Below are 14691 nucleotides of genomic sequence, written 5' to 3'. Positions count from 1 at the left end.
ATGAACCATTAGTTCAATCTTCTTCCTGTTTATCTTGTGCCACGCGAACACAATTAGGCTTCCAACACATATATCAATCTCAGTCCCAACCAGAAATGGCACAATCATGGCCATTGGAAGCAGAACCCATTTTCCAATATTTTAGGGGACATGTCCCTTATCAAGTTCGCTGTCATGGCAAATGCGAAAAATCCATAGCAGAGGTGCAAGCAATGCTGAGGCAAGGTGGAGAAGCCTTCCATGCCAAGAATTCCCATGTTTCTATAGACAATGGTATATGGCGTCTTGTATTCTCCATCGCCCACATTGAACGCCTTGCCTTGCGGTCTATATTTGTTAATTTTGAACTCATATAAAGAACCCAAAAAAATTGTGATAGAGTAATATGTATTTTGTTATTGTTTTGAAGTATTATTAATGTGTTTTTGTGTTTATAGTCTATATTTGTTAATCGTAAACCCACGATATAAATAACTCAACAAATTGTGATCGAGCAATATATTTTTTTATTGCTTGGTATTAATGTGTTTTTTTTGTTTGCGGTATATATATGTGAATCACGAACCCATGATATAAAGAACCAAAAAAAAAATTTGTGTTAGAGAATATGTATTTTCTTATTAATTTGAAGTATTATTAATGTGTTTTTGTATTTACGATATATATTTGTGAAAATAATAAACCATTACATTAAGAATCCAAAAAAAAAATCGAGAGCAGTGTCCATGCACCTAGCAATAGTAGCATTACTTGGATGGTCCTTTTTGCACATCATGCAGATTTCACAATAAACCTTCATTGTTGGCACAAACCAACCTCTGCATTTATTCGAGGCTCCATTCTCATCTTCTGAACTTGGGTATATCCAAATAGGCAAATACCCATCATGGAATAGACAAATTGCCGGAGTCCTAAAAGATTGTGATAGAAGCTAACGATCCCTTGCTGAAAAGACAAACACTCAGTTATTCAGAGTTCCCAGATTTTAGGGTCAAGCATCCCATAAACTCTCAACTCTTGCCTCAAATTCCAAGCGACAAATACAGTTAAATTTGACCGTAATAGACATAACCCTCATGAAAATGAACTTGGAGCCAACCTTGTAATCAATTCATGATATAATAGTCTACATGAAAAATAGTCTTGCAGTCTCAGTATAAAACAGTGGTTAGTAGAACTCACAAAACCAATAGATGTACTACTCTATAACATCTAGTGTCAGGAAAACATTGCCAATAAATAAATTTATGATAGCAGATTGCTCCAAGTGTTGATCGTCTTCCATGCCATTAGTCTCACAAAATATCTTTACTGTCTCAACACTAGCAACCTTTCTCTATTTTTCTGCACCTTAATTTATGGGCAACTCTGACAAAATAGTCAAAAGAAAATGAAGGCATAAGGGGCGACTCGCTCCCGGTTGATGGGTGTTGTCATGTTGTTTTAGTGGTACTCAACTACATCTGTTGATTCCCAAAAAACTACAAGTCTCTATACCGCCAACATTAGTATGGTCGATACCTTCTGCCACGATTGCCATCATCACTACCACTACTTCCAGCTCGTCCCGGCTGTCCATTTAGACCATTGCTCCTGTCAACTCTCCGAGGTCGAGGCTGTGGCATCTGCATTCCAGGCTGCTGGCTGCAGGATCCCCAAAAGAGTAAAACAATGATTGGAAATCATTTTAAAATCTTCAAAGAAAAATTTCAAAGCTTCGAAAATCGGATGCTTACAGAACATAACCAATTCGACCATCTGGTAGGACCATTGGCACCATCTGCATTCCCGTTGGCATTGGCCCCCTCCCATATATTACTGGCTGTTCACATAGGAAGGTTCAAATAATTAGGTTGAGCAATTCATTGGCTGTTAAAGAACACAATCCACTCAAGTACCTGTTGAAAATTCGGGGTAACACCATAGCCAGCACTTACAGAGCCATATGGATTCCCAAAACCACCATATCCTGAATGCGGAAGATGATTTGAATGCAGCCCGGTGTTGTGAGGATAAGCAGTAGCACCATCTGACTTTTTATCAGTTTGTGGCTTTGCTAGAACAACCTCCAACAATTGGCCTACAATTAAAGTTCAAAGAATCAGAATAAATTTTGGCTTTTTTATTATTAAAAAAATATGAAAAATTCAAACCAACTAGTAAGTTAGTACAACCACATATTCTTTGTATGTTGAAATTACGGGTGTATATAACAGATGCATTCAGCAATGAATTTAACAAATCACACATGGATACAGTGTGTTCTTTTCTTTTCTTTTTTGGTTTAGAAATAAAAAACACAGAGAAATCACCAAACAGTCATAGCATATCATCAATTTCCTTTTGATCCTTCAATAGACGAGCAACACATCTTCATAAAACATAAAAATGAAATACCCTTGAATTTTCAAACTAAGACATGCCTAACCCCACAGGATTTAAACTTATAATTCGAAGGCTCACTTTCATTCATTCCCACGACTCATTTTTGGAATTGGCGAGATTAGAAAAACCCAGAAATCAGTACAGTCAAATTTCACTATCAGAATTCAAATATAGATGTCAAATTAATTACCATCAATTTCGTATTTCTCGGTATCTTTAACAGCCTTCAATGCACTAGACCTTTCAGCATAATTGATGAACCCAAAATCCCGTTTGCCCGCTTTTCCAGGGGGCATTACAACTTTTGTCACTTCTCCATGGCGCTGGAACATTTCTTTCAGTTGATCAGTCGTAGTGTTCTCGGGTATGTTTTTCACATACAGAGCCTTCACCTGGGAGTTTGAGAAAAGGTGTGTTAACAGTGTTATCAACTGTAAATCCCCAATTAACTTATAGTAACTCAAAACAAAGGTATGGTCTTCAAAACTCTCATACAAGAATGTAACATGATTTTAATTTCCTGACAAACAGCAGATATTAAAATCATCTTCATCTTCCAGACGCTGTGGACACTTTCAAGCAATATGAAGCTCATCTAATTAAAACTATTCTTAGTGACCTTTCCGTAAAAAATTGCAAATTTAGAATCTCAATTTGATGGACAAGACAGACCATGATTTCTAAGGTGCACCAAATATGTGCTTTCTAGACACCACAAAGAGAGGCCTGAGGAGGCAGAGGGACTAAAGTAGCATCAAGCTATGCACATCGTCACATAAAGTTGAATGTTTGAGTATAGCAGTATAGCAGTCAGATAAAGTCTGCATCATCACATTCAAAAAATTAACTTTTACTGGCTATAATTATGCAGCTATATATTCAAACATGTAAAACATTAGTACTCACAAATTAAATTCCAAGCATATACTTGCAAACGGGCATCCAATGAACACAAAATATGCAATAATCTGAGTGATGCAATTCAATAGAACTGTTTAGACTACAACCTATATGTAGAGCATGCATCCAAAAACCAACAAAAACTGAAAAAACAGAAATTCCACGAATGTTAAAATCCCAGAGTTAGCACTCCATGGACAGGAACTCATTGTACATTTCGAACTGTATGCACAATTAAATAAAGAAAAAACCTTTCCCTCCCTCCGACCTCTCCTACTCTCTCAGTGAGTGGATTTACGTGACTATAATGGAAGAGGGCTTCCACTACTATTGATGATGTCACTCCTAGTCACCAACTGATAACTTACGTTGATGGTCATTGGATCTTATTCGCTTCAATGGTAACATTGATAGATTCCAAAGACCATATCTGACAACAAGAAAATATTTAAGGGGGAAAGAGAACGAAATATGCATTCCACAAGTATCTTGCATTTCTTTTAAAAATATGTTCCCCCATCTAAGATCATCTAGTTAATAAAAAAATTTTATATAATGTGATATACTTTCCCATGCTGGTTCGATTTGCTTCCTGACTCTTCCTCTTCTCCAAAATCTATAGCATAAATGCTCATAATGCATAAAAAATACAAAAAAATATAATTACAATGAACAACAAAATTAAAGAATCCTACACCAAGCTGGTGCAAGGAGTTGCCAAGGGTGTAGGGTGAAGGTTAGAGATTGGATAGGCACCATCCACTTTATTGTGGTTTCCGTGGTATGGAATTAGTATAGAACAATAAGGCTGTTCCTATGCCATTCCTATAGATTTTTGGTGTTATGGATGAGAGGTCTCCATGCATGATCGCTATCACTCAGGCGAAGGAGATAAAAGATGAGTTGCTCTTCACCAACTCTGCCCTCCAACTCACCCAGGAGTCAAGAAAGGGAGATGATGGCACATCACTCCCTAGGAAAAATGCTATGACATTTGAGACACCACAAATACAAAGCCCTCAACAATTCAAATATTTTAGCAGTTTACCTGAGCAGCAGCAGAAGACTGTTCAGGTGTACCTTTGGGATCAGCCCACGTCACTGTTGGGGTATTTCCATCCAGCTTAAAACTTGCATTCAACATTTTCTGCCTTGAATAATCAGCACAGGCATGGTTGTAATACAAAATAAAAGCAAAACCACGATTTCTGCCTGAAATTTGGGGATCCTGGATTTAACATCAGTAGACAACAATACTGGTAAGATATCGGATTCAACAATTTGTCTTCTTAATGAGAAGATCAAAATTTATCAATTCAAAACTCCACCTTTATGAGCTCTATGGTTTCAACTCCAGGACCAACATCCTCTATGATTTTTCTAAACTCATCCTCTGACCAGCTCTTTGGAACATTACCAATGAATAATCTGTTTTTAGTTTCAGAGAGTGAGCACCTTAAGGTTTTACCCTGCAGTAACAATACACATTTAAAACAAACACAGCAAAATAGTTTTGAAAAGAAAACCAAAGTGATGACATACAAAAGCAAGTCTTTTCAAGCATCCGAAAATTTTATCAAAGCGACTTACTTTCAAGTTTAAAAGGGGATCATAATCACCTTAAAATCTTTACTATGTAATTCTTTAATGGCCTTTTGTGCAACTTCCTTTGATTTGAAAGCTACAAAGGCATAACCTTTGTTTTCACCAGTATCCCTATCTTTCATCATCCTTATCTGCAAATTAAATCAAAATACTAAACACATTGAAATTACAAAGAAAAAAAGATTTATTTGAATATTTGATATTGAAATTCTGACCTCAAAAATCTCGCCTACTGGTTCACAAAGATCTCTCAAGTCTTCTTCCACAATATCTTTAGGAAGTCCGCCAATGAAAACTTCGGAACCATTAGGAGGAATCGCAAGTAATTCAGCATGCTCCTCTTTGTCTTCTTCATTAGCAGAGGAAGTAGGCTTTTCTTCTTCTTCAACAGGTTCAATGTCAACTTGTCTTCTATCCACTCCGGGGGATTGCTCTTTCTCATCAGCCTCCGCTTTCATATCATCCTCTTCCTCTCCAGGCTTGTCTTCAACATCTCCGTCACCAGTATCATCTACTCCATCTTCATCTAGTTGTTCTTCACCATCATCATCCATCTCTTCCATATAGTTTTCCTCATCGAGATCCACACGCTCATCAACTCCTGTTCCCTCTGCCATGACTGTTTCAGGGTTAATGTCCGGTCATCGAATAACCTCGCTTGCACAGTTCCTACATTAACTAAAATAAGCACCCCACAATAACATGCAAAATGCCAAAAAACGCAGACAGGTGAGTGATAGGAAGTAATCTAAGTATAGAGATGGGCTTGCAGAGTGAAACACCTTAAGACTGACTAAAATACAGCCATGATGCAACCCACAGTAACAAGCAAATTGGAAAAAAAAGAAGAAAAAAGAACACAGGTGAGAGATACAGAGAAACGAAAAATCATGAAGGACCAGAAACATTTCTAATGAATGTAAAAGAAAAATCACCAAGTTCAATCAGAAGAAGAAGACATACTTACATATTTATACCCAATGCCCCAAAAGAGCTCAGAGGGTAGACAAATTGATATAACTAAACCATTCATACTAAACCCAGAAACGTAGAACCACGACGAAGTTATAGAAAATAATTGAACCTAAGCTCAACAGCTAAAGGAGGAACGAGATTAACAAAATCTAATCCCTCCCACCCCCCCCCCCCCCCCCCCCCCGAAATCACAAAACAAACAGGAAAAAACAATATGGGGAATCAATCAATTCTAAACCCTATACACGAAATTCGTATTAGTAAAACAAAATCGATAAATGAGATTCGCAAACCCCCACCCCAAAAATCAAGATAGGAAATTTAGATCGTGAATCTAAAACCCTAATCGGGGATTCATCAAAGAGACAAATAGATTCGGTCGAAATGAGCTTTGGGAATGGCGAATATGAAAACGGAGTAAAGCAGAATAATTGCAAGTGAAAACTGGCGTACCAGGGATAAGAGAGTGTGTATTCCTTTCCGTTGTTTGAGATTATCTCTGCTAGTTCTTATCTCGCGGTGTGTGGGCGCGCGCGTCACTTGCTCTAAGACCAGCCCAATACACAGACAGATTTACAACAGTTCAGACGCTAAACTAGGAAGGTGTGGGAATCCCACGCGAGAGGCTTCCCTTTTTAAAAAAAATAAAAAAAAAAAACTTCTGCCACGTGGATTGCCAGATCACTCAAACTCATGCTTCTTTTTCCGGCAGAATCTCTGAACGACCTTTGTACGGTAAATCTCAGCTATGAATTTGCACAAATTTCTCATGTAAAACCATGAATGCAAGTATCTCGTGAACTTGAAAATGTGAATTCTTTCAGTAAAAAATGCTTCTTTCAGCCAGACCATGCTCAAAATAATTCTCTCCATAAAAATTGAAAATTGATTTTCCATAAAATTACAAACCTGGAGCAATGTCGATCAACAAAGCTTTGACAGTCAAGTCAACGGAAGAACTGAGAAGAAAACCCTGACGATCAAGTCAACGGAATTACTGTGAGAGTTTTTAGTGAGATAGTGTAATATTAGAGAGAAGAAAGGATCCTTCTCTAAGTGGCAGAATATTGGTATTTGTAGACGTCACTCACGTGACTCACTAGTGGCACGTTGGGTGTTGAGCTGGATTGAGCTTTGGGCTTATGGCTGCTTGTGAGGCCATGGACTTGTTGCATTTGATAATCACCCAGACCATGGACTCTAGAGGAGGCTGTGGGCCTATCAATTGTCAGGCATTTGAGGCAAAAAATTTGTCTAAAATTCTTAGTAAAAATAAAATAAAATTGTTGAGAAATAATTTAGACTGTAGGTGAGCCCACATTACATGGGCCTTTGGCCTGTTATGTCTTCTAGGTTGCCGGTCTGTTGTGTCTTCTAGGCCAGTAGTCTTCTTGTGTTTTCTAAGTCATGGGCCTGTTATGTTATATCTTCTAGGCCGTGAGCCTATTACGTGTTGTTCGAGGCTGGTGTTGATTTTGGCCCCTTCACATATATCACAAGAATTTAATATTTTGCCATCTTTTACCAACTTCTTCAAAAGAATAAAATAAAAATGATGGCAATTTTGTGTTTTGATTTTCAAATGTGGGTCGGGGATCCTGGATAATTTTGTTATTCTGATGGGCCGTATTCAGAACACACAAAAATGGGCTGGCCCAAAAAATTCCAATAGAATTCTATGAAGATAAAAGGTAAACTTTAATCACACCTCTACTTTTACTAAAAACACCCCGACTTGAGTTGACTTCGCGTTGACCGTGTGTTTTTTTAGATGCCGGCTCATAACACCCCAAACCCATATTCTTTGAAAACAGAGTAGAGATATGTTTGCCTCAACCACGAAAGCGAAATCCTGATTTTTGTTCTTGTTGCAGATGAAATCGACAAAGTAAGAAACGGACGACTCCGACGAGAACTCCGGCAGACTTGGTTGTCAATGGTTTGTTGTTCCACCGGAGTTTCCCAATGTTGAGTGCCTTCGCTTCGGCAGCGATCGAGGTGGAAGGTTCGGATGGGATGGGTCGAGGTCATGGTACAACTAATTGCAAGATGGGTACACCAAATTGAAGAAAGTATCAATGAACTTACTTCTACAAGATTATTGTCGGCCATAAATAAAGAAGCAGTTGATAAAGGGGATCTACCAAACTTACTCATCATTTCAAATGGTCAATTTCCAGAGGTTTGTGAATTATTGTGTATTTTCATCTTCTGAATTTAGCTTCCATATTCTTATCCCAACTTAGGTGGCAAAGGCTTGGGTAGATCACAGCTGCAAAACAATGGTGTTTGATAGCAAAGAAATGGTGATTGGGCACAAATGCCCTTAGACCCTCAAATCTTCCTTGGCAGCTTGGATGTTGCTTTGACTCGTTTTGTACTGGACACGAAAAAAGCTTTGTGGTTCTTTTGATTCAGGTTAGCATTCCCCTCCCCCCTTGTTTGTCCTCTGTTTTTATGCATTGGGGTGTTCTTATGCATTGGGGTGTTCTTTGAAATTGTTCAAGATTTAGTGTATTTTGGGTGTATTTATAAAAATGTATCATTTTGAGGGGTTCATTTAACAAGGGGTGTCTTTAGTAAAAATAGGGGTGTGACTAAAGTTTACCAAGATAAAATCCTTGACGAAGCCCATTAAAACTATGTACCGAGAAGGTTGGGCCTCCAAAAGCTCTTAAGACCGACTTATACTAAACGACAAAAAATATTCGAGAATAGTGTGTGGAAGGAAGTTCACAGGTTCATACTTCATACACAGATGCGGTGAGACGAATCCATCATTTTAGCTACTTTTCAGCCTTTTTAATTTTTGAAACGGGATGAATCCTGGTCATTCGAGTGATACACATCATCTTTACTATTCTAATTAGTGGCTCGGATGTTCTACTTTTCTTCAACATCTTAATTGAAATTTTGTTTTTATTATGCTATTTTTGGAAAAACAATTAAATTTTTATCATATTTTTCGACAGTAGTGTTAGGTAGTTCATTTAGTAGTAGCCTATGAGAGCCCAAGTCTCTTAACTCTCAAAATACATGTTATATTTTTAAAAAAATTACATATTCAAAATCAACACATAAAACTCTTTAGGCCATCCACAGCAGATACTCTTAACAAAAACTCTAAATTTACAGTAAAAAGTATACTTTCCATAGATTTACAGTTTCTCTATCAGTATCACAATCCAACAGATACTCTAAATCATTTAAATATTCATTTATACTATCAATTTTTATTATTTAAACTCAATTCTTTTTACATTTAAATCAATTGACATAATAATAAATCAATTGATATTAATATATTCCTAAAATTAAATATATCAATAATTTACATCAATTTGTCTTTCCAGTTGAAGAAGTTTCTAAAAAAATACTACTCCTCGTAATTTTATAATAATTTTGGCTCGAAAGCAAAATATCAAACTCATTGAGGCAAGTTCATCTTCAAATTGACAAATGATTTAATTTAAGTATTAATAAATGTAAAAATTCTATTGGGGCACCTCACAAGCATAACCCGCTTAACGAAACAATGTCTTAATCCGTATTGGGGCCAAGCTTTTCCAATTACAGGAATGAAGAAGAAGATCATAACCCATCAATTCCAGTAACAGCCGCCTTCTCATTTCTTCTTCGGGTGCTCTAACAATCGGGGCCAAGGAGAGGGCCAGAGCCATTAAAAAAAAAACTAAGTGAAGGTTGAGAGGCGATGGTGGGTTGAGAGACAATCGGGGGGTCGGCGGTGAGAGTCGACCGGTCCCACACCGACGAAGATCTCTGATCGCCTATGCACCAGGCTCGTCGTCGCTGCGTGAGAGGGGCACAGAGAGAGAACTCGAGATCACAAAAGAAATTAGGGATAAAAGATAGAAAATGAAAAATAAATGGATATTTTGATTAAAATATTGGGTCCAGTATTCTACAGTAAAACTGGACATCTACAGTTTTACTGTTCACAATGCAGTTTTACAGTATTGGATACAGTATCTGTTGGAGTGTGTTTTTTTGTCAAATACTGTAAATGATACCCTAAATTTACAGTATATACCATTTTACAGTATCTGTTGGAGATGCCATTATAACAAGAGTCATTGTCGATGAGTTTTATCGGATAAATCTTAATTCCATTGTTTTTTTTCAATGAAATTTCTTAATTCCATTGTTTTTTAATGGAATTTCAAAAATAAATGAATTCATAACTAAAGCAATGAATTATAGATTGTGCTTTTAAAAAACGATAGAATCTATATTAAAATAATTAATTTTGGACAATGAATTATGAGATAAAAGAGTGAAAATAAAATTATTTCATTTATTAAATCAATGGAATAAACCTATTGGACTATTAAACTGATGGGCTACATGTCATTTTCGATTTTTCTAAGCAAACAAATATTAATGTCATTATATGTGGTTTATAACAAGTGAGTTACACATCTTACCAGTTTTACCAGAGCTTTTGCGGGTTTATACGCTTGGCCTACCGATGCTTCCTTTCTTTTTTGCTTTATCCAAAAGGGAAAGAGAGGTAATGAATGCATAAATAAACACTCCATGATCCGTAGGAATTTCAGTGAAGACATGACCCAGACAAATAATTGCACATGGCTCCATTTATTTCTGATTTTGTTATCATACAAAGTTCTAAAAAAAAAAGGTTCATACTTTTATACATGACACATTGATAAATAAAAAAAGCAATCAACTTTACAGCCATTCCGCATTGAATGCTAAGATATCAGAAAATAATTGAGACTGCCTAAGATGCAATATTCACATCCATCCAGGATGATTAGGGTCACAGGGATTCTTGTGCCACTGTGGTAGATGGATCTAGGGGAGGACCAGTACTAAACGGTGCACCAATATATAGTTCAGGCGAATCCGATACTCATTTCTCAAATTCTCAAAATTTTTGATTGCTTTTGTAGAGCAACCACATTGGATTGCTCTTGTCTCATTAGTTCTTCACATTTATTCAATGATATATGGTAAGCACTATTAACTACACCAACATAAAAATATAGTTTCTCTGTTTTATTCCAAGAAAAAAAATCCTTACGCTACAAATGTCTCACTTACAAATTGTTTTTCAAAATGATCTCTAAACAAGTAACTGTAGACACAACAGGCTTTGTCTGTTCTTTTTTTTTATGCTAATCAAGTTGCATATTGATGAAATCACACAAGATTAACCCTTGCTATAGCTTGTGCTTTGTGTTTTGTGTTCTGATGGGCAGTATTCACTGCATCATAAAATGGGCTGGCCCAAAAATTCCAATTGATTCACTTTCATAGACAGATGAAAAAATAATTATATTTTTTTATTATATTTTTGTAAGTAAATAAATATTCAAGTGAGTTACACACTTCCTCTACCATCACATCTCACCAGAGCTTTCGTGTATTTATATGCTTGGCCTTTCGATGCTTCCTTTTGTTTTGCTTTATCCAAAAAGGAAAGAGAGGTAATGCAAAAACAGACACTCCATATGATGCGTAGGAATTTCAGTGAAGACAAGACCCACACAAATAATTGCATATGGCTCCCATTGATTCTGGTTTTATTATCATGCAAACTTCAGACTTTTATACACACATCGAATGTGGGCCATGCAGTAAGCATTGGTTGAATTTGAGCCACCAAAATTTCTTAAATGATAAATGTAATGTTTTAGTGTATAAATAGATCATCATTTTATTTTTATTTTTTAGGGTAAAAATGAACTCCTTGACAAAATACTGATACAAATATCAGACATTTTATACCCTTGGATCAAACCCTATTTGGCTATGGTCATTACGCATTGAATGCTAAGATGTGAGAAGAAAAAGGTGAGACTGACTACAAGTGCAATATTCATATCCATCAAGGATGATTAGGGTCATTGTGGTTCTTGTGCCACTATGGTAGATGGATCCGGAGGAGGACCGGTGCTAACCGTTACACCAGTTTTAGTATGACAAAAACAATGTTATACATACATTTTTTTTGTTCGAAACAAAAATTAAATTCATCACTGCACTTTTAAATCGACTACTATAAGTTGTGAGTTTGTTTATTCAACTAGCCATATTAGGTTAGGCTTGAAGATGCCCGACTCATCTTAGCTTGTTTACATTTCTAGAACACAAATAAATTTGCAATCCATAACTTTCCAAACACAACTTTATTATTATCAGTACTAATTAAGGAAATGCATTACAAAATGAGCTACAATTAATCACTAGATGGTCAAAAGAGCTATTCAAATGTCAAGGGAAAATTTTTCCCAGGAACAAGATCCAAGCAGTGAAGTTAGGACACAAGAACCAGTTGTGGGCTATTGGTTGAACAATGAAAACATGGGAAAATGAAGTGGAAGAGTTGAATCCCACCAACCAATACACATAGCAGTCTGAAAATGAAGTCGAAGTGCTTTGAGAAGTATTAATGGTGGGCATGATGCCATTAATCGTCATCTCAACCACCTCCGAAGATCAGTAGTTGAAGATGGCGACACTTCACAACCATGGCTGTCCGTACAGCATGAAGAATAGTTAGACTCTTGCTCCAACCCAAAATGTGATCCACTTACACTCTTAAAGCTTGGACTCCTCAAGTTATGTCCACCACCATATCCCCTGTATCCCACTCGGTGAGGATCCAGAGGAGGAACAGGAAAAGAGAGGCGTTTCTTCACCGAACTGGCTCGCTCTCTCTCCGGCGTCGATGGCCTCTGTTTCGGTGCACTTTGTGAGCGCAAACGAGCCTTGGCGGACTCTGTTGCAGCCATGTAACTTGGCAATGTAGCACCATTGGCAACACTAGTACCCTGTCTGCTGCTATGTTGATTCGTTAAATAGCCATTGTAGTAGTAATTCGACCTCAAGCTTGGAGTTTGAGATGATGCATTGTAGCTTCTATCATCTCTTACGCAGCGAGGGCTAGCGGACCGCACTTGCAGAGGTCGAGATTTGGAGGGAGAGGGTGTGATAGGGGCATTTTGGGGGACTCTATGGAGTGGTGAATGTGAATTGGGTCTTTGGTTTTGGTGAGATTGATTTGGACTGATTCTTTCAATCTTCGGGGCAAAATATGAGTAAGGTTGGGAAGCATCAATTTCAACAGTTTTTATGGGGTCTCTCTGATCAGTTGAAGCTCGTCCTCTGCTCTCCCATGGCTTTGTGGGCATCCACCGATTAAGCCATTGTGTGCTTTCTTGGAGCTCTTGTTCGTTTCCAATTGATGGGCTCCTACCAGTTCTCCACAACTGTAACAACATTTTGCCTAATTTAAGTAATTACTCTCGCAAAGAAGAAAACAGAACAGACATTGATAAAGCAGAGTATAACCTGTTGAGACATGGCGTGGGACAAACTCTTATCACGCTTCAATGCAGCTTCTTTCCTGTTCTGTAACATGGCTTTAACTTCTTCAATTGTGTGAGGCCGTTCATCCCAATCATCTGCAATGCTACTTCCCTCTCTTGACTGAGAAAAATACAAAACGAATCAAAATCTGAAACACCAAGTAGATCGAAGTGTAATTCGTCAGATTAGTTTACCATTGATCTTCTGTCTGAAAGGCCTTGAAGGTACCGAGATTCCCACATACTATTAGTGTCACTAAATGCCGACTTCCTGCTACCTTCTTGTGAAAGTCTGACGCGTTGATCGAGCACCCGAGCCTGTACTCGAACCAGAGCTTGCATGCATCGTAGAGTCATCTTGGCTTGCTTTCTCACATTGTGACCTCTCACCAGAGCTTGCAACTTCACTAGTCCTTTTAGCGCTCGAAGAGCTCTTCTCGCCTTCACAACACAATAGCGTTCTCAGCTTCCATTATATATTGTTTTGTAAAATCAAATTGGGGGTATTTAGTTTGCTTACCAGATAGCCTCTAAAAGCAGTCTGAATCACAGTGGCGGCGTAGTGTTCTGCGGCATGATTATTAGAAGGCCTAGTACTAAAACGAGCCACCGCTGCCTGGGCCGATGCCACAGCCTTCTCGGCCGCAGCCGCTGTGGCCACAGCTACAGCAATTGCATGCCTATGCTCTGCCGCTGAAGAGACAGACAAATCCTCTGTTTCTGCGGCTACATTCGGAGGTGCCGTTTGTTGGGTCACCGTTTCTTGACTACCTGATTTCCTAAAAAGCCACCTTCTCTTCTCCCTTTTCTGCAGAAAAGACAATTAAAACGTCGGACCCTGCAATCAATCGACCAAAAACAGATGAAGAAGTATCAATTTTTACAAAATGTAGAACCTTATCTTCATCTTCTTCTTGGTCACGGTCTACGCGTCTCCTGGTACTACTCTTTTGATGGTCATTATCTTTAGTGGGAGATCTAAAAGCCCTTTTCACAGCAGTCAACCAAGAGCTACCTCCTTTCTTTCCCATCAAAATTGCACTTACAGGCTTACAGCAAAATACAGACAGCCCTTGAAAAGTTCACAAAGAGAGAGAGAGAGAGCGAGACAGAGCAAGAGATGATGATGATGCATTGATGCCTTCTCTTAAATTGTATGTACACTGCTCTATCTGTAAGCGTGTAAGAGAGAGTGATGAAGCGAGAGAGTGAGAGTATGTGACAGAGCTGAGAGATTCAATAAATCTATAATTATATCTAATGTGCTGAAAAAAGTTGGTGTTTCTTTTATCTGGCATGGGGAGTACAGTAATGGAGGTCTTGTATGAGAGTGTCCGTGAATACGTACGCCAACAGTGGTATTTGAATATATTATTAAGCAGAACGTGAGACAGAGTTTGAGAACTTTGAGAGGCTCTTGACAGAGTCAATACATTATTGAGAGAGAAAGCACGTTGAGGATGCACAGTGA

General features: G+C 37.8%; 2 protein-coding genes across 4 annotated transcripts; both read right to left on the bottom strand.

Annotated features, from left to right (window-relative positions):
- Positions 1-1074: 1074 nt before the first annotated feature.
- LOC119982824 (heterogeneous nuclear ribonucleoprotein Q-like) lies at positions 1075-6892 on the bottom strand. Of its 3 annotated transcripts, none has more exons than XM_038826401.1 (9): positions 6319-6473; positions 5106-5559; positions 4905-5021; positions 4614-4754; positions 4334-4513; positions 2576-2777; positions 1899-2080; positions 1737-1822; positions 1075-1644 (listed from the first exon to the last, which is right to left on the bottom strand). In XM_038826401.1, exons 2-9 carry the CDS (start codon positions 5505-5507, stop codon positions 1506-1508), a joined length of 1449 nt encoding a protein of 482 aa, XP_038682329.1. In that variant the 5' UTR covers positions 5508-5559; positions 6319-6473; the 3' UTR covers positions 1075-1505. The 3 variants fall into 3 exon arrangements, with proteins under 3 accessions (XP_038682329.1, XP_038682328.1, XP_038682326.1); XM_038826400.1 differs by lacking the exon at positions 6319-6473 and adding an exon at positions 6775-6892 and having other exon boundaries at positions 1423-1644; XM_038826398.1 differs by lacking the exon at positions 6319-6473 and adding an exon at positions 5858-6024 and having other exon boundaries at positions 1423-1644.
- A 5274-nt stretch (positions 6893-12166) lies between these two features.
- Positions 12167-14688, bottom strand: LOC119982322 (protein IQ-DOMAIN 1-like). Its single transcript, XM_038825628.1, has 5 exons — positions 14117-14688; positions 13741-14028; positions 13416-13661; positions 13204-13341; positions 12167-13121 (listed from the first exon to the last, which is right to left on the bottom strand). The coding sequence occupies exons 1-5, from the start codon at positions 14249-14251 to the stop codon at positions 12327-12329; spliced, it is 1602 nt and encodes a 533-aa protein (XP_038681556.1). The 5' UTR covers positions 14252-14688; the 3' UTR covers positions 12167-12326.
- Positions 14689-14691: the final 3 nt, after the last annotated feature.

The sequence above is a fragment of the Tripterygium wilfordii genome, chromosome 17, assembly GCF_013401445.1.
Source record: "Tripterygium wilfordii isolate XIE 37 chromosome 17, ASM1340144v1, whole genome shotgun sequence".
NCBI lineage: Eukaryota > Viridiplantae > Streptophyta > Magnoliopsida > Celastrales > Celastraceae > Tripterygium > Tripterygium wilfordii.
Note: the sequence above shows the minus strand (reverse complement) of the source record. Positions and strands in the feature narration are given on the sequence as shown.